The sequence below is a fragment of the Bos mutus genome, chromosome 2 (genome assembly GCF_027580195.1).
Source record: "Bos mutus isolate GX-2022 chromosome 2, NWIPB_WYAK_1.1, whole genome shotgun sequence".
NCBI classification, from domain to species: domain Eukaryota; kingdom Metazoa; phylum Chordata; class Mammalia; order Artiodactyla; family Bovidae; genus Bos; species Bos mutus.
The window spans coordinates 47,884,612-47,911,815 of NC_091618.1; the positions used below are offsets into that span (position 1 = coordinate 47,884,612).

The 27,204-nt window shown below is 39.8% G+C and overlaps 1 protein-coding gene across 1 annotated transcript in view; it reads left to right on the forward strand.

The window, feature by feature from the left end:
• Positions 1–27,204, forward strand: part of SATB2 (SATB homeobox 2) — a 199,620-nt gene that overhangs the window by 64,965 nt on the left and 107,451 nt on the right. The window contains exons 4-5 of the mRNA XM_070388657.1: positions 15,317–15,443; positions 16,568–16,691. Of these exons, the coding sequence (XP_070244758.1) occupies positions 15,317–15,443; positions 16,568–16,691 (251 nt within the window). The remainder of the gene's footprint in view (positions 1–15,316; positions 15,444–16,567; positions 16,692–27,204) is intronic.

The window sequence follows — 27,204 nt, forward strand, 5'->3', positions numbered from 1 at the left end:
TTTCCAAGTGTGTAAAAACCACAAATTGATAAATGTCCATGGGTATTTTAACTTAAGTAAATTTAATGAACTATGAATGATATAGATAAGTGTTTTATCAGAACATAAAGTTATTCTTGTTGCTGATGCAAATTAATTTTAATGTAATATTGGATAACTTGGTTAACTGCCTTCCTCCAGTATAGCAGCCTAGCAATATCATGATAAACATGAAATAAATGTCCAGTTTATTGGTGAATCATTATAAAGTGAATATGACAATACACTGTTTTTCCTTTTTTTGGGATGAGGGGAGCGGATCTTAGTTCCCTGACCAGGGATCAGATCCATGCCCCCTGCATTGGGAACAAAGAGTCTTAACCACTGGAGTGTCAGGGAAGACCTGATAATATACTGCTGATCAAGTTAAAATGAACATAAAATAAAAATCTGGGCCTATACATGCTGTTTATCAGTGTAAAAGATTCAGTTCAGTTCAGTTCAGTCGCTCAGTCATGTCCGACTTTTGCGACCCTGTCGACTGCAGTATGACAGGCCTCCCTGTCCATCACCAACTCCCTGGGTTCACCCAAACTCATGTTCCTTGAGTCAGTGATGCCATCCAACCGTCTCATCCTCTGTCGTCCCCTTCTCCTCCTGCCCTCAATCTTTCCCAGCATCAGGGTCTTTTCACATGAGTCAGCTTTTTGCATCAGGTGGCCGAAGTATTGGAGTTTCAGCTTTAACATCAGTCCTTCCAGTGAACACCCAGGACTGATATCCTTTAGGATGGACTGGTTGGATCTCCTTGCAGTCCAAGGGTCTCTCAAGAGTCTTCTCTAACACCACAATTCGAAAGCATCAATTCTTTGGCACTCAGCTTTCTTTACAGTCCAACTCTCACATCCATACATGACTACTGAAAAAACCATAGGCAAGATTAGACATGAGGAAAATCAGTCTTGTAGTGAATATTTTTTATGTTCCTCCCATATATTATAGAATATGCATGTTAAAACAACAAAATAAGATAGATAAAAACTGAAATACGGTGATCTTTTTTTTTTCACATTTGACTTAGTGACCCATGTTTTTAAGATTTGTGACTTTCCTTCCTTTTAGAGATGGGAAGTTGATGGCGACCTGATATTAGAATTAAAATGAAACACCACTCAAGTTGTTTTGAGAATGATTGAATTAAAAATCCACTTGATATCCTAGTCCCTTGTTTCTGAGGGAACACAACAGAAATTTACAGTACTAACTCTCATATAATCCTTGTCTTCTCCTTGTCTTCCTTACCAGCTTTTATTTTTTAATGCCCTGAATAAAAATAAAACTATTTACCTTTTGTGGGTCTTGTATATCAATGATTCCTAGGAAATATCATAGTATTTATAATTAGATAATTTAGAAACTTCAGCACCTTGCTCTTAATTTTCAGAATAATACTTCCTGAATTAGATTTATTTACTTAGGTGGTTTATTTACTTATGCTAGGGGCTTAGTTCATGTACAAAACCATCTTTAAGAAGAGGAAATCACTTATTTGTGGAGGCATATCAGCATTATATTTCTTCTGTTTGTCCTATGGAGATGCGAAATTGATCTGAGCATGTCTTTTCTAATAATTGTGTTATTGTCTTTAATTCACATAAAAGAATCCCTGGGGAAAGCCACTCTTAGCTAATAATTTTAATGTAAAGGAAATTATGAAAACAAGTATATTTATTCAGGTAGTAGTCCATTAGGAGTCTGTAGGCAGCAGCTTTTGTTATTTTAGTAAGAAGTGCAGTTGGCAGAATGATAATCAGTTAAAAAAATCCTGATTGAGCCATGTTCCCTTTTTTGGTTGATATGAAAGCCATTGTTTTGCTCACCAACTGGCAGACCTTCAATTATCCTGAATTTAGAAGTTGTTTACTATACTTTGAAAGTTTAAAAATGAGCCCTCCCTGAGAAACAAAAAGCTGGGTGCTTGCCATTTTTTTAAAAAGAAAAGTAGAATTTTAATGAAAGAAAAATCAATCCACCAATTCAATGTTGAGTTTATTTTCACAGTTTTGAAGGCTTGCTGTGTCTTAAAAATGACAGTAATCAAAGCCACCATTATTAGGCCTCCAAAGTATTTGGGCAGTATTTTGATTTAGGGTGTCAGAGCTGCAAGGGGGAGACCATCAGTAAGTCTCTGGGAGTGGATGGATTCCTTGAGAAGATTTGGTTTGAGGGTTTCAACCCCTCAGGCCTTTCTCTGTGGCTTCAGTAGCTGTCTAGAATATCTTGTCTTCCTGGCTGTCCAGGGTGCTAAGAGTACGGGGGCTCAATTCTCTATGTGTTGGGGGTTAACAGAGAGCCAAGGGATGGAGTCTGGGTAGAAAACATCAATTAAACCTAACAGGTGAGCTAGTTCTGCCCATGGCATGGCACAGTGGCAGGCCCCTTCCCTTTACCCTTTCCCTCCCTCCTTCCCCGCTCCCTCCTTCCAGTCCCCTCTCTCCTTTCATCTCCTTCCTCCCTTCCCCTCCTTCCCTTCTCCATTAGTTCATGTACAAATACATCTTTAAGGAGAGGAAATTACTTAATTCTCCTGTCTCCCCCTTTCCTTCCTTCCTTCCCTCTCCTTCCTTCTCCCTTTCCATCTTTTCTTCCTCCCTGCACCCTGTTCCATCTTCCCTTTCCCTACCCCATTTAGCTTTCTTCCTTTTTCCTCCCCTCCTTCCCCATCCATTGTCCTTCCTTCCCTCCTCCTGCCTCCCTCTTCCTTCTCACTTCCTTCTGTCCTTCCCTCTCATATCTTTGTGCCTCTACCATCTGCCAGGAGCTGTGCTATTGTGGAGCTTGCAGTCCAGTGAGGAATAGAGACGATAAGTATTTACAGGTCCAGAGGGCCTCTGGGATGCTTTGCAGCAGAGGGTGCACGTGAAATACAGTTCCTGATATCTCTCAGATTTCGGCCACAACAAAGATCGAGGATGCCGCATGCCACAGATAACGCTCTGAGCAGCCAAATGAATAAATAAGTAATCTTTTTTTTTTTTTTAAAGATGGTAAGATGGAGGCTCAAGGAAATTAAGTGACTTGCCTCAGTCACCGAGAGGACAGTTTCCAAGCCCAGGCGCTGTTGACTATATCAGGTGACTTGCCATATTGGCCGGTGACATTTTAGGAGATTCACGTTTTTACTTAAGTAAAAACATTCTAAAAAAATGTAATGCTTACCTCTTTTATGGTAACTCACAATTCATGAATGCCAGCATATGTTTATACAGCACTTTATAATTTTCAGTGCCATTTAGCTCATGTTATTATAATTACCATTTTGTGAGTCAGGCAAGGGATTTTTCATTGGTGGTGATTTTATTCTGGTTTTGCTTTTAAATCCCCATTTTATAGAAGAATAAAAGAGGTGTCCAGAGAGGTTAAGTGAGTTGTTCATAGATGCAGAGCTACAGCCAACAAATGGCAGCTCAGGACCAGACCTGGATATCCTGATTCCCAGTTTGCCCTCTCTCAGAAAAGTGTCTTTCTTGTTTGTCATGCACACCCTGTATTTTAGGCATCCTCGTGCTTACAGGGCTGTAGTTGGGGTTGTATGAAACAGTTAAACTGGCACTGCCCTTGCCTTCTGGCAGCACATAATCAAAGTAAAGTAAAAAGTTTTTGGAGTTTATGCCTATACAGGAAACTGTTTTCTTCTGTTAATATTACCTCTTCATCCCAGGGGTGGGGGAGCCTGGTGGGCTGCCGTCTATGGGGTCGCACAGAGTTGGACATGACTGAAGTGACTTAGCAGCAGCAGCCCATGCCAAATCCTGCAAACTTAAGGAGAACTGTAACTTCATTACAAATGTACTCCTAACCCTATTTTCCTTCTCACACTCCAGCACTTTCTCCTTTCTTTTTAACATTTGCTGAAGTGAAGTGAAGTCGTTCAGTCGTGTCTGACTCTTTGCAACCCCATGGACTGTAGCCTACCAGGCTCCTCCCTCCATGGGATACTCCAGGCAAGAGTACTGCTGCTGCTGCTGTTAAGTCGCTTCAGTCATGTCCGACTCTGTGCGATCCCATAGACGGCAGCCCACCAGGCTCCCCCGTCCCTGGGATTCTCCAGGCAAGAATACTGGAGTGGGTTGCCATTTCCTTCTCCAATGCATGAAAGTGAAAAGTGAAAGTGAAGTCGCTCAGTAGTGTCCGACTCTTCGCGACCCCATGGACTGCAGCCTACCAGGCTCCTCCGTCCATGGGATTTTCCAGGCAAGAGTACTGTAGTGGGGTGCCATTGCCTTCTCCAAGGCAAGAGTACTAGTGAGTTGGAAAAAAGGAATCTGTGAATCTCTTGGCCTCCTGCCCTTCTTTTGAGGAGGATCAGTAGCTTGATCTTTTCCATGCTCTAGCTTCTTATTTTTACCCGACACCTGGGCTGTGCTTCCCAAACATGGCTCATTCCCAGCGCTTACAAAGATCTACCCTGGAGCTTCTGTTCTGCAAGCCCGGGTAGGCTTGCTGCTACCACAGCTGCTCTCAGGATGACCTTGATCTTGAATGCTTTAGCTATTTGCTTAATATGACCACTCTCAATAGCACAATCTTTACTAAACTACAACTTTCTGGGAATGGGGAGGGAAAAAAAATCCATTTCTGGTCTTCCTCTACTCTTCAGATCATCTGTAACTGTTCAGCCCAGCTACCATGGGATAACCAGACTTCCTGTCAGGAGTAAATGCTAAATCTCTGCCATGGTTCAGTTGCCTGTTGATTCCTATGGCATTTTTCTGATGTGGTTGAATATTTAACGTGGCTCAAATAGAACATTTTCATGATTCATCAAGTATGTTGTGACTGTAGATCTACCTGCTATTCAATTCAAGAAACTGTTACCTACTGAGAGCACACCTCATACGTGCTAGGTCTTTGACTTCTTTGTTATAGCCATTAGAATGGTAGTGCCATATTTAAAAGTTCGGTGTGCCACTTTTATGTATGACATTTCCAAAAGATGGAAATCAAGGTACCGTCAGAACTTCTTTGAATATAAAATATCTGAAACCAGAAAGCCATGTACATTTTTAGATTTAACAGTAGAATATATGTGAAGATGTACTGAAAGTAAAAATTATTAAAATGTTCTTAAAGAACCCCCCAGGAATTTAAACCAAAGAAAAAACCTCCAAACTAGTTGCCATTTTGTAATCGTTAGAGCCATATTTGCTTCCATGTCTTGTAGTTTCTTAACAAATTACTGTGAAATCAGGTTAGTTGGAACATGAATAAATGTAGAACATAAATGAGTATACTTTTGCCTTCCTATTATGTGGCAACGTTTTCTTTGATAATCAATATGCCCTCATAATATTGCCCTTAAAATCAGATATTATGTAACTTTAAATTATAGGAAACAGAATATGCCTGAAGGACAATTCCGGAATATATAATTGGGAGCATACAGTCTATAGAATTTCCAAGGGTGTTGAGCTCAGTGACATGGTACCTGGAAAACTGGGTCCTCAGTAAAACTTGTTGCAACATTTGAGCTTCTATCAGAAAAGAATACATGTAATAAATTAAGATGGGGAGTATGTTCATAATGGTATTCTTAGATCTTCAGTGGATAGACTTCTTACCCCAGAGGATGCAGAAACACCAGCTAAACAAAATTTATGAATAGCATCTGCTAGAATATAGCCAAACATGTTTAAAAGAATATATACATTTTCCCCTGTGTCTTTGATTATTGAAGATACTTTAGGAGGACAAACACTAGGGAAAAATCTCTTTATGCAAATATATTTTTGAATAGAAAGGAGGAGAAGTTTGTTTGTGTTACCTGCCAAAATTAATCATTTGATTCTGAACTCTTTCAGATAATGATTAAACTGAGAACAATAATAAGAAAATATATACCAAATGAAATAATTGTATTCAGTGGCAGAAGCTCAGAACTGATCCCAAATAATTTCTCATAACGCTTTTCTTTCTCATTTGTCCTATTCCCCACGTAATAGTTTTAAATGGCATTCTTATGAAATAAATTACTAAACACCAACCATATTTTTTTCATATCCTGACCAATATTTTGGCTGTTTTTCAGAAGAATCGGAATTTTGAAAATTAAATAAAGGTTTCTAAAATACCAACTTCAGAAAGTTTTATTTAATTTGCGGAATAATTTTCTTCTCTCTGTTTTTTTTTTTTCATAGGGTCTTTATTAATTTAGTCTAGTTACTTAGTGCTTATATTAAATAATCTAATAAAAGTCAGGGTTATAGCATAACGTTTCCCAAATGTGAAGCAGCATCTATTACATGAGACAAAATCTTTATGCTGCAAAATGTAAAAACCATGTATAGAATTACAAGGCACGAAATGGTACTATATGTATTTTCTAAAGTAGAACATTTTTGTAATGTAAGGGGGTAGTCAGCTCAAGAAAAGATTGGCAGACAGCTCTGTATCACTGTTGTTTGTTCAGAAATATGAATTTGCTCTAAAAATTCATATTTCAGGTTTTCAATACTAATAATATTCCTGATCATTTCTCTTTATACAGATATGATTTAAGATTAAAGTGAATGTTCTAAAGAGTAAAAACCTACCTTGTTTGTTTTTGTCAATAATATTTGAATTGTTACAGGCAGAGCTTTCTCTGTGAGTATGTTTGTGTGTGTATGTATTTTTAGATGAACTCATTTAACCAGTGCAGCCTCAGTATTTATTCTCAATTGCCAAAATATTTATTTTTGTCCTATATTTTCTTTTGTATTGTTATAAATTCAGGATTAAGTGTATTGTAGGTTCCCAGACAAGTATGTTCTGAGATTTCATTAATTTGTGTAAGTTGTAATGGTACTTGAAAAATGTAAGAAATGCTGGAAGAATGCTATTTCATTTACCATTTACTTTTACCTCAATGCAAGACATCTGAAATATGGATAGTCTTTAAAATCAAAGCTGAAAGTGTAGGAGAGTTTCACTAAGTTTTACTGGGGTACTGCTAAGCTATGTATTCAAAAGGAAAATGTGTGCATTTCAAAAACCATTTTTGTTTTGCCTTTTTTTCTCCTTCCTCATTGAAAAGTCATTCTTACCACAGGTTTAACAATAATAACTACAATTTATGCCTTTATGCTGCTACAATTTGATGATATACCACAGTCAGGCCACAGGTTAGAAACACAGGCTGAGTTATTATATGCTGCTGGGTAGTGATTTCCTGTGAACTGATTTATGGATAAATAATTCTATGTTCTTATTATATAGGATAGACAGTTTTTAATTTCTTTAACAAAGCTTAGCTGAACAACAGAAAATTACATGCTATAGCACAGGGACACAACCACTCTGAGGAGGATAAACAGATGCAGTCAATGTCATGAGTTCTCCTATTTTTAAAAGGGGCTTCATCAGCATTTGGTGTATTGTGGAAAGAATACTGCCAACCAGAAGCCCCAGGGCTTAGTTACTCTGAGGCTGGGATTTTGTATTGATACTCTTTTGCTGAGATCTTTTCAAGGAGTTATGAAATATGTAAACCTTAGCCTTTAGATATTAAAGCTAATGTTTCATTTTTTTCCCAGGCTGAATTTTCATTTTGTTTGAAAATTAATGGTAAAATGTACCTGGAATAAAAGAAAATTATTCATCAAGCTGTTCTATAAGAATACAGCTGATATCTTGCTGGGTTTCTCTATCTGTCTCACCGATTGATTTGTAGGCTTTATTCTTCAATACACCAATATATATCTGTTTTATCAGCATCTATCTCTGTGCCACTGCAAACTGTGAGAATTATTCTCTTATACTTTATAGGCGATCTGCTGCAGGTGTTCATGAAATAAACATTTCTTATATTTGAGGTACAGGGGGTAAAACTGTCATTTTGGTTTATTTTAAGAATGGTTTCACTTAGGTATGTGTTTAGCAATAATAAGCTACTCTACTCAACTGTGAGCTCCATAATTACAGGGATAATGTGTATTGGGTTATGTTTTCATCTTAGTGACTTATGCTGGAGACACAAAAGAAAAATTTGTTAAATGAACGAATAACTAGTGCTTAACATAAACCCTTTTGATGTTTTATTGATTATATTGTATTATCCTCAGAAGTGATCAACTTTCTAAAAACTTGAGTCAAATATTGATTAACTCTAATGTGTATTATCTCCACGCTTGTTTTCACATAGTTAAATAATACTAGTGATATGAATTATGCATTTACTGAGAAGAGTATTTGGTGTCTTTAAGACAGGTTATAAACTGAGAAAAATAACAAATACAAATGAACACAAGCAAGTATTGATATTTCTTTTGTGATATATTCACTCTTTGGCAGAAACACTGCATTGAGAGAGTAAAAAACTGGTTTCCATGATTGCATGTTTTTAATTTTAGACAAAAATCGCTTCCATTCGCAACCTAATTTTATGTCACTAATGGGAAATTTACCTGCAATTGTATTTTGTTATTTGGTCTAAAGGCGTCATATGAAGAATGGATTGGTCCTTTGCATTTTAGTGAAAGATTTGTCTAGATATAAACAATTTTATTTATATTATGCTCAAGTCAATCATGTTAACATCTGTATGAATTTCAGCCCCCAAATAAAGGCCCATAATTTGCAACTCAAAGACCTTGAAACTGCATCTGTAATAGTCCTCAGCACCAGGCATTTTGTAAATGTGTGCAGATGATAAATTCTTTGGAAATAGGAAAGATGATGTGGGAAATAGTGGTTATGTCTGAAATGGCACTGTTGAGGGAGATGATTTTTTTTCTCAGAGAAGCTGGCTTTTTAGGCCCTGACACCTGTTTGCTTATTGGTCTCATGTGTTCCTTTTTTAACATTAAATGTCAAGACCTTGCCCCATGTGTAACTGTGTGATGGGGCACAGCATACACGGGCAGAGCTGAGTGGGAAGGGAATTCGTCCAGTAGGTAGAAAACTTGTCAGGTGAAGCCTGGAGCGTAGTCCTGGCCATCATCTACTGATGCCTTGAAAACTCACTCTTTTCTGTTCTTCACCTCATTTTCAGGTGTCACACTGACCCCGTGCTCTCCTCTGAGGATGAACTCTAATGGTTTGGGGGAAAAAAAACAAAACAAAACACTTTGTATACTGTAAAGTACTATAAAGGGATATTGTGATAAAATAAGCTCCTTCTGAGATACACAAACCAACCATGAGTATTTACTGTGCAGATACATAGAGAAAGGAGTTGCTTCAGGCTGGGTTGACCAGAGTTGGAATTATTCTTGGTACATAATTTGAAGAATGCATACAATTTCCAGAAGTGAAGGCATGGGATGAGTACTCCAGACAAAGTGAGAGTGTGATATATATTCAGAAAAGAATTGGGAATTGCCATTTATTGAGCATGTACTGTGTGCCTGGCTGGGTGTGTATGTCTGTCGTGGCTGTGTGTGTGTGTGTGTGTGTGTGCGTGCTCAGTCGCTCGGTTGTGTCCAGCTCTCTGTAGCCCCACGGACTGTAGCCTGCCAGGCTCCCCTGCCCATGGAATTTTCCAGGCAAGAATACTGGAATGGAGTGCTATTTCTTACCCCAGGGGATCTTCCCCACCCAGCGATCGAACTTGCATTGGCAGGCAGATTCTTTACCACTAGCGCCACCTGGATGTGTCTGCTGCTGCTACTGCTGCTAAGGCACTTCAGTAGTGTCCAACTCTGTGCGACCCCAGAGACGGCAGCCCACCAGGCTTCCCCGTCCCTGGGATTCGCCAGGCAAGAACACTGGAGTGGGTTGCCATTTCCTTCTCCAATGCATCAAAGGGAAAAGTGAAAGTGAAGTCACTCAGTCGTGTCCGACTCTAGCGACCCCATGGACTGCAGCCTGCCAGGCTCCGTCCATGGGATTTTCCAGGCGAAAGTATTGGAGTGGGGTGCCATTGGATGTGTCTAGTACTATCTAATCATCATGGCTGCTGCTGCTGCTGCTAAGTCACTTCAGTCGTGTCCGACTCTGTGCGACCCCATAGACGGCAGCCCCCCAGGCTCCCCCGTCCCTGGGATTCTCCAGGCAAGAACACTGGAGTGGGTTGCCATTTCCTTCTCCAGCGCATGAAAGGAAAAGTGAAAGTGAAGTCACTCAGTCATGTCTGACTCTTAGTGTAGTTTTTTGGTCTGGAGCTTTAAAACCTATTCATGGAGTATAAGCATTAGAAAGAATTTTGTATACTTACGCTGTTTATATTGAGATTTCTCCAACACTGTGAGTCAGATATCCCCTGTGGGTACATACCCTCTCTTCTTTCTTGGTCCTCCTTCACTGTACTGAAGCATTTCTTGGGGGTCTGTATCTCTCCTTAGAGGGAGTCAGGAAAAGGCTGTTATGATATAATTAGATTCACCTATCTGGATTATTTCAGCCCTTTTTTCCCCCCACAGAATACTTCCTTCTTTTAGTCCATCTGAATTCTAGTCTAGGTTTTTTTTTTTTTTTAAATTATTGGAGTATAGTTGATTTACACTGGGGTTAGTTTGAGGTGTACAGCAAAGCAAGTCAATTATACAAATCCCTCTACCCAGTATAGCTTCATTGTCCTGAAGTTTTGCTTTGATGGTGTTACATCTATACCCAAGAGCTTTCAAAGATCTACCTTATTCTCGTGTTTACTAGGCACTTACTCTGTGCCATCCGACGGCCACATTCTCATTCTCATTTTAAGCCTGGTGGCAACCCTAAAGAGCAGGCATTATTACTGTCCCCATCTTACAGACAGTGGAAACTGAGTCTTGAAGAGACTAACTGAACAACTTGCCCAAAGGCTCACAGCTGACAAGCAGAGGGGACTGGGCATGGACTCACCTCTGACCCCAGGCCTTGCTTATGACCTCTGACCCATACAGTGTGCTACTGAGTTGGGCATCCAGGCCTTCCAGAGTTGGAACCAAGCTCTTTCCAGTCTTCTCTTCTGATGTGCTTCACACTTGAACCTGTGTGGCTTGTAGGCTACTAAGATGAATTAGCACAGGGTATTTGAAGTGAATCTCTGATTTCCTAGTGAAGTTACTCAAGGTAACCCAGCCCTCATGAAAGGAGCTGAAAATAGATATCTGGGGTGAAGTTCTGATGGTGAAATTAAAGAGGTTCACTTTCAGTACATTTGATGGTACAAAAAAATGAGACACTGAGAGGTAAAGGGTTGTTGTACTGATTTTGTTAGTTTTAAAGTAGGAGAGATCTGAACCTACTTGTGGGTAAAAGGAAGGCGACACTGCAGAGCAAGGCTGTAAGAAATGAATAAACAGGGGGGAGGGGCAAGGGAACAGGGATAAAAAGAGGGACACAATTGATGCATGCTTTTCCTTTGTGATTTAAAATAATGAGGGCCTTTTGTAGGCACTTGACTGAATTAAAGATTAAATGATATTAAAGTCATCCTTGAGTAAATATTTTTGAAGTTAATTATATTTGCCTTTTAGGGAGCATTACATGCATGATAAGACACTTCAGTTTGTCTCTGACTCTGTGCGACCCTATGGACTGTAGCCTGCCAGACTCCTCTATCCATGGGATTCTTGTCCATGGCAAGAATACTGGAGTGGGTCGCCATTACCTCCTCCAGGGCATCTTTCCAACCCAGAGATTGAACCTGTGTCTCTTATATCTACTGCATTGCAGGCCAATTCTTTACCACTAGCTCTACCTGGGAAACCCTAGGAAGCATAAATGTGTCAAGATAATTACTGTAAATTGTTGGAATTAACGATATCCAGGCTCTGTACTGGCACTTCTCTGGTGGTTCAGATGGTAAAAAATCCACCTGCCAATGCAGGAGACATGGGTTTGATCTGTGGGTCAGGAAGATTCCCTGGAGAAGGGAATGGCAACCCACTCTAGTATTTGTGCCTGGAGAATTCCATGGACAGAGGAGCCTGGCAGGCTACAGCCCATGGGGTCATAATGAGTTTGACATAACTGAGCAACTAACACATACAACAAAGCTCTGTACTAAGGGCTCTATATTCAGTCTCACAATATTTATGTGAGGTCAGTATTTTTATTGTTGCATTTTACAGATGAGATGATTGAGGTACGGGGAAATGATGGAACTTGCTGTGGTTACATGGTTAGTAGGTAGAGGAGCCAGAATATGAGCAGCAGCCATTTGACTTGGAAGCTGGAGTTCTTTGTCATTATGGTGTCTGCTTCCCAATTTGATTTCCTCAGGCAAGGGGGGTGGGAGGCATGTTCAAGTGGGAGGGGACATGGGTAAACCTATGGCTGATTGATATTGATGTTTGGTAGAAACCAACACAGTACTATAAAGCAGTTATCCTTCAATTAAAAGTTAATTAAAGAAAAAGAAAACCAATTCAATTTTCTCAATTAACACTTGATACCAGCCCAAGTAATATTTCTATTTGTTTTATACCAAGGAAGGAGGACTGTATCTCAGGAAGGTATTTCCAAGAAGGTTAATACTTTAGACAAGACCTCGTTTGGAGGAAAGGCTTGTTAAGAAGAGTTGCTCCAAGTCCCTGCCAGGCTGGAAGAGAGCAGCTTCTGGACATGGCGGTCCTGGCACTTCTCGCACCTGCAAACTCTGGCAGGTAGTTAAGCAAAGAGCATGACTTCTAGGTGCAGGTTAGTCAATACGGTGTGAAAAAGAAAAAGCACACACCACTTCCCATTGCCTGAAAATAGCGTGTGTCAACAGCTCTCTTCCAAGATGTAGAAACCAACCTGTAGCAGCTGCTCTCTGTGCAGGCATTAAGTGGTGAAGACACCTGTATGGGTCTAATTCCAGCCCAAACAAGTCTCCTTCCGGCTCATCAAGGTAGGGAGAGAATTCATCTAAATGGAGATGAATAATTTCAATAGAGTGATTGTCTATCATTTCTGGTAGAGATTCCTCCCCCTCTACTTTTGTAAAAATTGAGGTATAATTAAACACAATAAAATACAGGCATATTAGGTGTTTGGTTACATGGATTTTAACAATTTTTATACCCATGCAACCACCAGCCGAAACTAGAAATCCCTTTTATGTCCCTTTCCAGTCATGACTCTGCTCTCTTGAGGTCAGCACATTCTGACCTCTCTTCTCATAGATGAGTCTTGCTTGTTCTTGTATTTTATATAAATGAGAGCATTAGGAGATATTCTGTTGTGTCTGGCTGCATTGTGGTATAAACTTGCAGCAGAACACTCCACAACAATAAAAAGAAATGAACAACAGCACACAATAGCATGCATGAATCACCTCTAGAGGTGTGTGTTAAAGTTTACAGAATTCGATGGCTTCATGTTACCTTTGTATTCTTAGTAACCAAATGACCCACACAGTTGTCTTCTACTTGTTTAGGAGTTGCTGGCTTTGTTTTTTCTCCCTCTAATCTCTTATAATAGAATACCACCTTTAGGAGATGGTCAGGTTATACTCAGGCTTCCCAGGTGGTGTTAGTGGTAAAGAACCCACCGGCCAGTGCGGGAAATACGCAAGAGAGTGGGTTCAATCCCTGGCTCAGGAAGATTCCCTGGAGGAGGGCTCAGCAACCACTTCAGTATTCTTGCCTGGAGAATCCCATGGACAGAGGAACCTGGCGGGCTCCAGTCCTTAGGGTTGCAAAGAGTCAGACACAACTGAAGCGACTTAGCATGCACACACAGGTTATACTCAACTTATGGGCTATCACGATAATGGATTTTTAAAGGGAATTTAAAACTGTGGAGTGGTTTTTTTTTTTTTTAAGGAAATATGTTAGACATGTCCCATTGTATCTTTTTAGTACTTTCAAAAGTCAGAAGCAGTAAAGGAAGCAAGGAAGCAGACCTGGCGTCTGTGGATGGCTGTCCAGTGGGTGCTGGATGTTCATTTCATGACTACTCCATGCTGTGTGCTGTGCACTTTTCATTGTCATGAGAGAGAATGTTAGGAAAACTATCCCCACAAGAAAACAGCTTTTCTTGGCAAGTGAAATATGACTTAAGGAGCCAGAACTGGAGACATACGGTACTATGAATGAGAGCTGTGTTACTTTATTGGATCTGAGTCCAGGCACTATTTATACTGCAGCATATTCAGCACCAGATTGTTAAATCTTAATACTGAAACAGTGCATCATTTTAATATTTTTGTTCTGTTTATTCCCTGTTTTCAAGCATTATGTCAAGCATTGCGCATTCATTGATTTCATCTTGGACAGGACGTGCCCTGACCAGAAAGTTCATTTCCTATGATTGGAATTTTGCCCCATAGCTATAAAGCAGCATCTTGTGAAGCTTTTAAAGGTTTAGTTGGGTATACAGGTGTTATCTCTCTTTGATGATAAAATATATTTTTTGAAAGAACAATGTAGCTGGAACTCACCTGTGTTGCCAATAATAAAAATAAAAATGCTGTTCCTCGTCTATCACTGAAGCATGGCTGTGTGGGATGTGTGGCAGTTTTTGACATCTAGGGGACCTTTGGATTTTTTTGTAGCATACAAATAAAATGTTTGTTCCTCTGTGTTGTTTGTGAAATGGGTTTCTCTTTATATTTTGTTATCAGTGTATGGGTGCCCTGTGCTCCAGATAAGGTCCATCTGGTGAATAGCCTAGCATTTTCATCATGCCTTGCTGAAGCTGTCCTGTGAATCTGTCCAGGTCTGACCAGGATTTTTATTCTCTCCATTGTCACGAGTGTTTACCATATGTAGCACAGGGGAAGGGTACCACTGTCACTGTAAAAAAGGCTGAGGAACTATCAAAGGGGTAAAAAAAGGAAGTTGAAGGCATCTCTGCTGTTTCTGATCTGTGGTCAGTCATTGTGCTATGGAACACAAGCCCTCCGCCTGGTGAAACGTGAATTTAGAAGTGAATTCTCATTGCTTCTTCAGCTCCAAATGCTATTCACACTGGGGTTCACACCACAACCAGGATGTGACTGTGTGTGTGCTGAGCCCACACACAGGAATTTTCTTGTACAATTCAAAACTGAATCTTATATTTACTTAAGACTTGCTTTTTTTTTTTTTTTTTTTTTTTTGTCTATGAAATCAGCAGTTCGGTATATTTAGCATCAGTCTTAAGTTAGACTGTGAAATAAGACTTTGGGGGAAGGAAGTGTCCGTATGGTTTTCTAAGTAATTTAAGAAACAGGAAAACATAAAAAAAACTGATTGTCCATGATTAAACCTCATCCTTTCATTCTCATCTTCCTGTATAGTTAACTCAATTGTCAGCCAGAGAGAAATAGGCTATTGCACGGGGTTGTCAAATATCTGAGTGGGCCTTGAATGTTGGCTATTGGATGACCTGCTTAACATTGAACAAACAATGGGAGGGTTTAATAAATAGCAGCTATGTGTTTATTATGTTTTTCTTCCCTGTGCAGGAATAATCAAGCTGGGGAGGTGGAACCCTCTCCCCCTCAGTTACGTGACAGATGCACCTGACGCGACAGTGGCCGACATGCTGCAAGATGTCTATCACGTCGTGACGTTGAAAATCCAATTACAAAGGTGGGTGTCTCTGAACATCTACCCTTCCTTACTCTTGGAGCTGCTCCGTCGATCATAGACTCGCTGCAGAGATCAGCTCATCCTGCCTTTGTTAATTTCTTGACATTGGATGAAATGAAAAGAGAAAAAAAAAGAAGAGGAGGGGAAGGGGGCCCTTCACCAGGCATCTTTATAGTCCACATTCCAACTGTTTTATGTTTTGTTTTCAGAAGCAGTGAAGTGGTAACTTAGGGGGAGCTTGATAAATCATTAAAAATCTGCAGCCCATAAAGGGGCACTTTCCAAAGCCCCTAATTTAATGAGTCCTCTGGTTAAATGCTTAGTACATAATACTTGAAGAATCAACACCTCTGCTGTTTCAGGCTTGTGTTTGAGGGGTGGGTTGGGTGCCTGAGTAGCCTGCTTACCCAGAGGGCGCTGGCACTGGACTTTGCTTTCCTCTTTGGTAGCCTGCAGAAGTTCTGGGAATGGTTCCTTTTTTTCAGATACAGCACTCAAGACAAAGCATACCGTTAAAGAATCTAGAGGTTCTCTGCCATACCTTGTGTTGTAAAGTGCCTGCAAGTTATATCCCTTATATTGTCCTTTCCTCTATAGGTTTTGAATTTACCCCCTTTCAGAGAATTTGCACTTTAATAGGGACCTACCATTCCTGTCCTTGTCTAGGAATACTTTAATGTCTTTAGTTATTTTTTGGTTAGGTAAGTAACATCTCTAGATTGTTCTGTGAGGGTTAAGGGTGAAAGTGAAAGTAGGCCTTCAAATCTGATGAAGCTTCTGTTACATTTAACCTTAGGAATGGCCAATAATTAAATTTAAGTTGCAGAAGTTTGTAATCACACTGCCATGCCATTTCTATCAGCAGGTTGGAAAAATCATATTTTTAAAAATTGGCATTTCTTTATCTGCAAAATGACTGTTTTTCTCAGGCTAGTGTGATGGGCAACTGATAGAGGCCACGATGGGCTCTGCTGAGGCCCTAGAAAAGCAGTTTTACTCCCTTTCCCTCATTTCGAGCCCAGGTTCGACCCTGTTCTTTGACTATGCTTTACAGGACGGGGGGTGACTGCTGTACTCTACACTATTAGGGTTTGCATGTCATTCATTCTTCCTCTGTTTTCCAGTTGTTCAAAGTTGGAAGACTTGCCTGCAGAGCAGTGGAACCACGCCACGGTCCGCAATGCCTTAAAGGAATTGCTTAAAGAGATGAACCAGAGCACATTAGCCAAAGAATGCCCTCTCTCCCAGGTCAGTGTCTTCAGAACAAACGAAGCAGCCATGGGTGTGCTGTCTAGCAGGAGGGGCACTCCCGCTCAGACAGTTGTCTTTATATTCACACTACATCGTGTTGTTCAGTTGCCCAGCTGTGTCCGACTCTTTGTGATCCCATGGACTACAGCATGCCAGGCCTCCCTGTCCCTCTCCATCTCCCAGAGTTTGTCCAAGTTCATGTTCATTGCATCGGTGGTGCTGTCCAGCCTTCTCATCCTCTGATGCCCTCTTTTCCTTCTGCCCTCAGTCTTTCCCAGCATCAGGAACTTTTGCAATGAGTCCCTGGTGGCTCAGCTGGTAAAGAATCCACCTGCAATGCAGGAGACCCCAGTTTGATTTCTGGGTCAGGAAGTTCCCCTTGAGAAAGGATGGGCTATCCATTCCAGTATTCTTGGGCTTCCCTGGTGGCTCAGACAGTAAAAAAATCTGCCTGCAATGCAGGAGACCTGGGTTTGATCCTTGGGTTGGGAAGATCCCCTAGAGGATGACACTACATCATAGGTGGGCAAAACTATGGAGATTGTGGTGAATTTTGTTGTAGAGGAGAACTTATCACTTACTAGAGCTCCGATGTAGTAGGAGTCACATTAAAACATTTTACACTCATTCTTTAACTTCTCATACATGTCATAGGAGGTGTGTATCAATATTTCTATTTTATGGATCAAGAAAACAAGGCTCAGAGGCACTTTACCTGCATAAGCTTACTCAGCTGGTTAATTGCAACTCCAGTTGAGACCTCCCTTGCCAAAGTTCAGACTCCAGATTGCATTTCTTGGTCAATGAAATGGGTCAACCATGCCAAATACATCTTAATTTGTTTATGTTTGTTTATTGAGCCTTTTCTAGGTCTAGCAGAGAGAGATGATCTTTGCATCATCTATGTTCTATAGAGATTTTGTGGTGAGTTCAGCATGTAAAAATGCACTGTGAGAAAAAGTGGTACTCTTTCTTTAATGAACTGATCATAAGCTATAACAAGTCACAAAAGTAAGAGATCGAGAGGATGAAAGGGACGAATGCAGAGGAAGAGCTTCTGTTTCTGTTTGTGTTCATGGGTGAGGGCACCACTTTTTCTAATAAGATGTTTTAGTGGCTATAAGGAGTGGCTTAGAACAGCTGTGAAGTGAACTCAGGTTGACATTATTTAAAGCTATGAATGGAAATCCATTTTCTGGTGTGAGTTGCTACACTTGATTTAAGACAGTAGGCTGACTGCATGTCTGTTGAGTTCAAGGGATGATAACAAGAACTATGGAAACTTGATATGTCCTGAGCTATGTTCTAGGATAACAGTCTTTGGGGGAAGTAGGAAGCCTAGTGGTTAAGAGTCATCATTGAGAATCAATCAGATCTGGGTTCATGTCTTGGCTTACAAGCCTCTGTGACCTTATCTATTTCTTTGTAAGTAAAACCAGGAGAGTAATAGCTCTGAGTCATATAATGAGGAGTAATGAGATAAATCACATAAATTCTTGGCCTAGTACTGGCATACAATGATACTCCATAAATAGTACCAGCTGTTATTATTGAGACATGATATTGTTGGTGTGAACGGAATATTTTTTATATGTGTCTTGGAGAGTGTTTTGGAATAGATCCTCTGAGACAAAGCCTGCTATTAATATCTTTGATTCCAAAAAAATCAAGACAGTGTGCACCTGAGTGACTAGTAGATGGAAAGGGACACTAGTGTTTCTTGACCATCAGTCATGTCCCTGCTTCTGTGCTCACAGCTTTCGTAGGCCATTTCAGTACCTCCCTGTTGGTATGTTTTGTCTAACTTTTTGTGACCTTTTGGAGTCACACCAGGCTCCTCTGTCTATGGGATTTTTCAGCCAACAATACTGGAGTGGGTTGCTATTTCCTCCTCCAGAGGATGTACATAGGATTAAAGCTTGTTGCTAGAATTTTTATTTATTCCAATGTGATTACTTATGAAGTTCTAAAATATATATATTTTGAATTATTCTGATCACATATAGGGACTGGATAAAGAACAATTTAGAGAAACAATTCAGTCATTTGTCTTAAATTTTACAGTTAGTCACAGTTAATTTTCTCTTGGATTTACTTAAAAGTCAAATTGGGCTTTGCCTGGAAGTAGACAAGCTCCTAACTTAATATCACCAATTCAGAATTTTATCCAGGGTTTTTGAGGCCTGCAGAAATTTGGTCAGTATTGATCAGTTGTGATTATTTGGTTTGGTTATAGCTGTAAGATGTGACTAGAGATACAGCCTGCATGGAAGGAACCCACATGAGGAGCTGAGAGCCCTGAGCTCTACTCTCTCTCTCTCTCTCTCTTTTTTTCCCTGGCTGAGCCATGTGGCTTGTGGGATTGAACCTGGGCCCTGGGAAGTGAAAGGACCATGTCCTACCTATTGGACAACAGGGAATTCTTGAATCTCGGTTCTTTTGTGATCTGGGACAAGCCTGTCCACTCTCAGAGCCTCATTAAACTCGTCTGTAAACTGGGCATGATTGTGTCCACATATGTCATGTAATTCGCAGGGTTGTCTTGAGCTTCGAATGAGAACATCTTTACCCTTGCTGTAAAAATGCTTTTGCTCCCCCATTCTCTCTTTGCATTGCTTGCCCACCGAGTTGCCCAACCTCAAAAGTTTCTTTTCTGTCACTCTCATAGTAGATACTATGGGTTCTACCACCTCCATATTAAAATCTTCCTCCTTTATGGCATTGCCTTGTTTAGATTTTCATCACCTCTCTTGTGAAATATTTTAAGTCATCCTGCGTCATAATCTTTCTTCTGGCACCTGCTTCTCCAACACTAACATTGTATCATTTCCTTGTCTATAAGCCTCCAGCGGCTCCCCCTGCTCATCCTATAGGAAGAACAGACTGAATACCCTGTGTATACCGTGAAGATGACAGATACTAGCCTGATTTCTATCAGTCACCTTCCTCCCTCTACCTACATCTACTCAGTGCTCCAAGTGTATGCAATTGAAACATTTAACATTGCTCAGACTTCACCAAAATACTCCCAAGGATGGAAACAACCTAAGTACTACCCTTGGCATTTCCTCTACTCCATGCACCTATGTTTTTGATATTTTTAAAATTGCCGTAGAAACCTCTTTGCCTGTTCAATCACTAGCCTCCCCTGTCTACATGAGACTAGTCCTCAAGGGAGATGTGCCATGTTCACCTCTGGCTTCGGTGCACAACGCCCCCCTGTGCACAACGCCGGGGACCTTGGAGTTCTTCGGTGTGGCACTACTTGGCTTGTGCTGTGTGATTTCTCTTGGCTAGCACGCCCTACTCTCTTCTGCTTGATGAAATCTTTCAAATATCAGCTGGGAAGTCACTTCTGGTGAAGAACCCTGACCTTCTGATTAAAGTAGTTGCTTCTGCTTTTAGTAACCTTTTGGACACACCCCTGTCAGAGCACTTATCACAACCTGCTGTCAGTGTTATCTGCCAGTTCTCATCACTTAATGGACTGCCTCACAATAGCAGAAGCCATCTCTTATCTTTTATCTCAGTGTTCTCAGCATTCGGCACAAAGTGTATCTTGCATGTAGTTGTTACTGTAAGGCAGGAGTTTTAAACTTTGGCCCAACTAAGCTTTTGGGTTGGATACTCTTTGTGATTGGGGAATGAGCTGTGATTCTGTGTATTATAGGATGTTTAGCAGCATCCTTGACCTCTACCTACTAGATGCCAGTAGCATTCCCCACCCCACCCAGTGCCAGCCAAAATGTCTTGACATTGCCAAATGTCCTTTGAAGGGAGGAAAATGATTCTTGGTTGAGAGCCACTGCTCTAAGGTCTTTAATTAATTTAATAATTAAAATGTTTTAGAAAGTTTTATAAAATATAAAGTTTTATTATTTTTACAGTGTTCTTGGCAGCTCTAAAATATTTTGAATGAGAAACAATGAATATAGTACTTTGGTGGTTGATGCCCCCAGAACATTTTCAATCAAATGGGGGCTCTTTTCTATTGCTTACATATGGGGGATATTTGATTCAGGCTTCTGGTATGTTGTGTGATTTTGGAAAACATCACTGGAGTACTCCTTCTCAGCCAGCAAGGGCACATAATATACCTGTCTGCATTAATCCTATGCCTGTTACTCTGAAACATTCTGGATTATTCACTTAAATTGCATAGCTGGGTTGGATTTCAGTGTGGAGATAAGCTCACTCATTTTGTTGGTGGTTACCATAGAATAGGTGAATATATTTTTATTCAACCTGTATAGTGTGAAAAAGAATGAATTTTTGTTTATAGAAGGTGAAACAGTAATTTAAAAATGTATTTTACCAGCTGGAGTGGAGTCTTAGTTGAGTCAGGTACTTTACGAAGGATTGGGGGTATAGTGGTGAAGATGAAAGAATCGAAGCTTTCAGCCTAGGAAGAAGAGAGTGGAGCACCCAATAGTATTTCACAGGAGAATGGTAGATTATTGGGCTATTTAAAATATTCTCAGTTCATGAGTAAAAGACTGGTTTTGAAATATTCTCCCTTATTACCCCCACGTCAATCCATTTTAAGTATTTCCTCACTTAAGTTTGGCAGTTGCATAAAAGAATAATTCAGTGGCTAGTATATGTTTTCTTGAATATCCCAGTGGTCTATATTTCAAAAGAGCAGGCTTGAGGGCAGAAGGAAAGAGTGGAAAAGTCCATAAAAGGGCAACAATTGCAGGCTAAGGAATATATATTTAAAGACAGGGAAGTCGTGATTTAGCTGTTCTCTGTCTAGCCAGATGCTTAGAAAGTATAGGTTATGTTTGTGTGTCTGTGTATTTATTTTTGATTTCACCTTTCAAAATATGTTTAAGTGCTGACAGCTTCTTCCTTTTCCTCTGATGTCCTCCTGAGTCACCACTTCCAGCCTCTTCCATCAGCCCCATTGTCTGTCCCAAGCATCCTAATTTACTGTACCTTAGGCCTGCTGCTGCTGCTGCTAAGTCACTTCAGTCCTGTCTGACTCTGTGCGACCCCATAGACGGAAGCCCACCAGGCTCCCCCGTCCCCAGGATTCTCCAGGCAAGAACACTGGGGTGGGTTGCCATTTCCTTCTCCAATGCATGAAAGTGAAAAGTGAAAGTGAAGTCGTGTCCGACTCCTAGCGACCCCATGGACTGCAGCCTACCAGGCTCCTCCATCCATGGGATTTTCCAGGCAAGAGTACTGGAGTGGGGTGCCATTGCCTTCTCCAACCTTAGGCCTAGGTCTCCCTTATTAAATGGTCTCTAACTATTCCAATTTGAAAACATTATGAACATGTCTTTCTGTGGCTTACTAATTTTTTATTCAAGGAAAAGTTAAAAGACAAAACCCCAGAACCTTAGGGTTTTAATCCATTAAAATAAAAAGATCTAGCAGTACCCACCTTAACTATCTCATAGGTTATTAAGATGATCAAATGGAAGGACAGTTTGCAAATGTCCCCTCCTCCCTTCCTAACGTTATCTCTGCAACACTACACATGCTTAAAACTTTTTTCGTGTATGTGGTAAAAATACATAATATGAAGTTTATCATTTTAACAATTTTTAAATTTATAATTTTATAATCCAGTATTACTAACTACATTTACATGTTGTACAATCATAACCCCCCACCCCCATCTATTTTCAAAACTTTTCATCACTCCAGATGAAAGTTCTGTAAGTATTAAGCAATAATTGCCTATTCTTCTCTCTTCCAACAGCCCCTGGTTACCTCTGTTCTATTTTCTGTCCCTATGAATTTACTTATTCTAAATGTCTCATAAAAGTAGAATCATAGAATATTTGTCCTTTTGTCTTGGTTTATTTCACTTGGCATATAGATATGTTTTTAAAGCAGCAGTGTCCCATGCCCCTAGTTGAGGTTTTATTGCCAAATATTTGAGGAACAAGATGACTGGTAGAAGTTACTGAACTGTGAAAATGTTATTGTATTATGGTGGTGTTTATGTAGTCTTTTAGAGACACAGATTGTAGGATAATGATTTGTGTCATTCTAAGCAAGTCTTGCCCATTGGAGGGGTCATTAAAGGACCAACTTAAATTGCAATATGCCAAAATAATCAGACAATGAAATCGTATAGCCAAATGGATCAATAGAAAATAACAAATTGATCATGCACTCATCTATAGACTAGTGACCCATCGGTATTGTCTTAACCAGTTGCCAACTGTCCATTTCATTTAATCTTAAATTCACGTATGTCCTGTGTTAACCAGGTGTTGACTGTCCCTTTCAGTTATTATCATGCAAAGTTGTATTAGTTCACGTCCAACCTCGTGAATCTTGTTGATGGGCACGCACAAATGACAACTTCAAAGTAGTTCCCAGCGGGTGACTGGGATGATGTCTGAGAAATGACTGCATGGAGGGAAGAAAGCTGACATTCACTGGCTCCATATCCTGTGCGCTAGGCGTTCTGCACAGATCTTCTCTCTGAATCCTTCCAGCCTCAGAGGCTAGTATCCATATTTCACTCTCACAGATGAGGGTGCCCCTGTCACACAAGCAAGCCCTTCCATGGTCTTTTAGGTAAGGAGTTCTTGAATTGACTCATGTCAGACTCCACAGCCCAGAGGAAGTATTTCTATCAACTAGAATGGCAGGAAGTTTCCATTTTGATAGTATAACTCAGAAATGGTGATGGAAAAGGATGTTAGAAGGCTGACAAATAACATTAATTTTTCATGATAAAATAATTCCTCCAAGTCATTTTTCCCCTATACTATACCTTCCTGGTGGCTCAGACAGTAAGGAATCTATCTGCAGTACAGGAGACCCAGGTTCAATCCCTGGGTCAGGAAGATCCCCTGGAGAAGGGAATGGCAACCCACTCTAGTATCCTTGCCTGGAGAATCCCATGGACAGAGGAGCCTGGTGGGCTACAGTTCATCAGATCGCAAAGAGTTGGACACGACTGAGTGACTAACACTTTCACTTTCACTTCATATCCTTAATTGAAGTATTATTATGATCTCATGTTTAATACGGAGAAGGCAGTGGCACTCCACTCCAGTACTTTTGCCTAGAAAAATCCCATGGACAGAGGAGCCTGGTAGGCTGCAGTTCATGGGATCGCTAGAGTCGGACACGACTGAGCGACTTCACTTTCACTTTTCACTGTCATGCATTGGAGAAGGAAATGGCAACCCACTCCAGTGTTCTTGCCTGGCGAATCCCAGGGACGGGAAGCCTGGTGGGCTGCCATCTATGGGGTCGCACAGAGTCGGACACGACTGAAGCGACGAAGCAGCAGCAGCAGCATGTTTAATAGTTATTTAACATATCACAAAACATAATGACAAGGCTAAAAACAAGCAAAGAATGCATATGTCATTCATTGCCTGCATCGTGCTCTTTCCTCTGTGCTAAGGTAGAAAGGATGGCCCTGAGATGCCAGCTTCCCCCCTACTTCTTGCTCTGATGTGGCATTCATTCTCACCAATGGAACATGTAACCATTCACTTTGGTTTTAAAATGGTCTTTTTAACAGTGAGTGTATTATGTATCTGCAGCTTAGCTACTCTTAGTATAACATTGCTGTTCAAACTAATCTCACTAAGTCAAAGGGAAAGTGGTGAAAAATACCCGATTATTTTATCTTTCTATTTTGGGAGGGAGGAAAAGGCGTTGCTCAGATCTCTGTCTTTCCCAGTATACTGTACAAATCATCTTAACCTGTGTTTACTATTTTGCTTTTCCTATTAAGTTTTAAATTACCTTTAGGTCCCTTAACTTCCTCTGATTCTTAATTCCTTAGTTAGCTCATATAAAGGCCTGAAACTTTTTGTTTCATTTTTGTCACCTTGTTTCTTGCTTTGTCTAAAGAATTGGTTGCAGTATCTACTTTGGGCTTGTGTTCACTGATGGAGATGGTGGTGAAGATTTCCCAAGAAATAGTGTGGCCTAGTGGTCGTGTCTCTCTGTGCTGCTCCCTGCTGCTATTTGACTTTGAACAAGCTGCTTCTTTATTCTGAGTTTCTGGGTCCTTAGTCTGAAAAATGGAACCATACTTAAAATGATAGGTGACATCTCTTTTCTGGGATAGTCAAAAACAAACAAGTGAGTTTAAAATTTGTCTAAGGAAGCTAAAAGAAAATTTGTTTTTCTTAGTTGTATAATTTCTACTTAGCTATAATAAGAATTAATAATAATACCATAATGTTCTCTTGCAGTTGCCTTAGAGCAATTTCAAATTAGTTAGCAAACTTTGCAGTAAGTAATTCTGGTATATTTTGAGTTCTCTTATTTTATTAAAAAATAACTTCCAAATATAAGTGGCAGAGGTGTCAGAGTGGCTGCAAATAAGGGATTTTAATCCCTTATCTACGTTCTTTATATTTAAAATTTCATGATTGGTTACAAAGAAGCCCACAACTTTCAAAAATTTTTCTGTAGTTAGGAGGATGTGTTAAACCTTTCTGTTTATTTCAGTACATAATGTTTTTCATAAATAGCTTTGTCTACAATCACTGTCTGTGCTGTTTATGGTTGTGAGTAAGCATCTGAGGGGGGCTGCTTCAGTTGCCCCTCATACACGTCTTCCTCCTTTCTTTCTCACAATCCCCCACTATGCAAAGTGAAGCATGTTTATTAAATGCAAAGTCAGTTTATTATTAGTCATTTAATATTGAGTGAGTGAGTGAAGTCGCTCAGTCGTGTCCGACTCTTTGTGACCCCGTGGACTGTAGCCCGCCAGGCTCCTCTGTCCATGGGATTCTCCAGGCAAGAATACTGGAGTGGGTTGCTGTTTCCTTCTCCAGGGTATTTAATATTAGTCTATTTAATTATATTTCTATTTAAATATATTTAATTATATTTTGATTTTAGTTGCTAAGTCATGTTCAACTCCATGGGACACCATGGACTGTAATCCACCATGCTTCTCTGTCCATGGGATTTCCCAAGCAAGAATAGTGGAGTGGGTTGCTGTTTCTTTTGCCAGGAAATGTTCCCAACCCAAGGACTGAGCCTGGGTCTCCTGAATTGCACGTAGTCTCTGCACTGCAGGCAGTTTTCTTTACCAACTGAGTTACTAGGAAAGCCCTCTATTTAATTATAATATAAATATTAATATTTAATAAAACATAGTCCCATAGTTTGTGTTAAAAATAACAGCACACATATCTTTTGGGTTATTCATATCAGTATTGCTTTATGTTAACATGAATACTCAGAAGTTGGTTGTATTCTGGATTGAAAAAGTAGACTCAGATCTTGTTCATTTGTCAAAAAAAAATTGGGTATTCTAAAAGTCCAATTGTATGGTTGCTCTCAAATGATTGGAAAACATAAAAGAGCAATGTAGACTACAAAATTATATACATATTTTTAAAGCAGTGAATGGAAATTAGATGTTTTTTGGCAGGGTGGTAGGTGGGAGAGATTTTAATCATTACTCATCCCATTTTGCAGCAACTGTATCTCATCAGGTCCAAGATGCTGTTGATTGTAAGATGCATCCCAATTTCAGTGATATTAAAGTAGTGTCATCCCTTGGTATCCTAGGACCCCCTTGCAGATACCCAGGTTCTCAGATCTTTAAATAACATGTATAAAATAATGTAGTATTTGCATATACCCAGTGTACATGCTCCTATATACTTTAAGTCATCTCTAGATTAAATACTATGTTCATAGTTGCACACTGCATGTGCTGCAGTATGCACAGGAAATTCAAGTTTTGCTTTTTGGAACATTCTGGAATTTGTTCCCCAATATTTTCAATCTATAGTTTGGATGCTTGGATGCAGAACCCATGGATACCGGGGGATGACTATATGATGAAATGTGGAAAATAAAAATTGTCTGTGCCCCAGGGCTGCTGGAGAACACCCTTCCTTGTAAAGTAAAAGTCATCATGTGCTTGCTCTACATTATCCCCTTTCAATTTTGTTTATAATAAATTGTTTTGATGTTTTAAATATAAATTGACACCAAAAAACATTAAGATGACCTTGTAGTATGTGTTTAGAGTATTCCAGTGAGGTCTAGTGATTCAGACAAAGGCAGTGAGAATATAGTAGTCTAATTTAGGGTTATAGAATGTTTATAGTTGAAACTGGACTAGTAGTACATAACATGATCTTTCATTTACAATATCCGCAAGAAATACCTCTTCTATTTTTAAAGCTCTCTTGGGTTGAATTACAAAGATTTGTATCAGTAGAGCTACTTTGAGGGTCAACTAAATGTAAAGAACTGCAGAGAATTTATATGAATAAAAGGTGCCACAAATTTGAAGAGACCTTTTTGGTGACTAAAGTTTATCATTATATAGGAAACTTTTTATTTACTACCCAGTTCCTTTACTCAGTTCCTAGCTTAAACCTATTGTTTTTTTCTGTGCTTTGTAGAGCTGGAAACTCATAATGATACAGGGAAGAGAACAAGCCTGACTGAATCTCAGGGTAGCCAACTCCTTTTTTTTTTCCTATTATCTTTTAATTATTATTATTGTTTTAGTATATAAGTTTCAGATGAGAAGAATTTACTGTTTGAC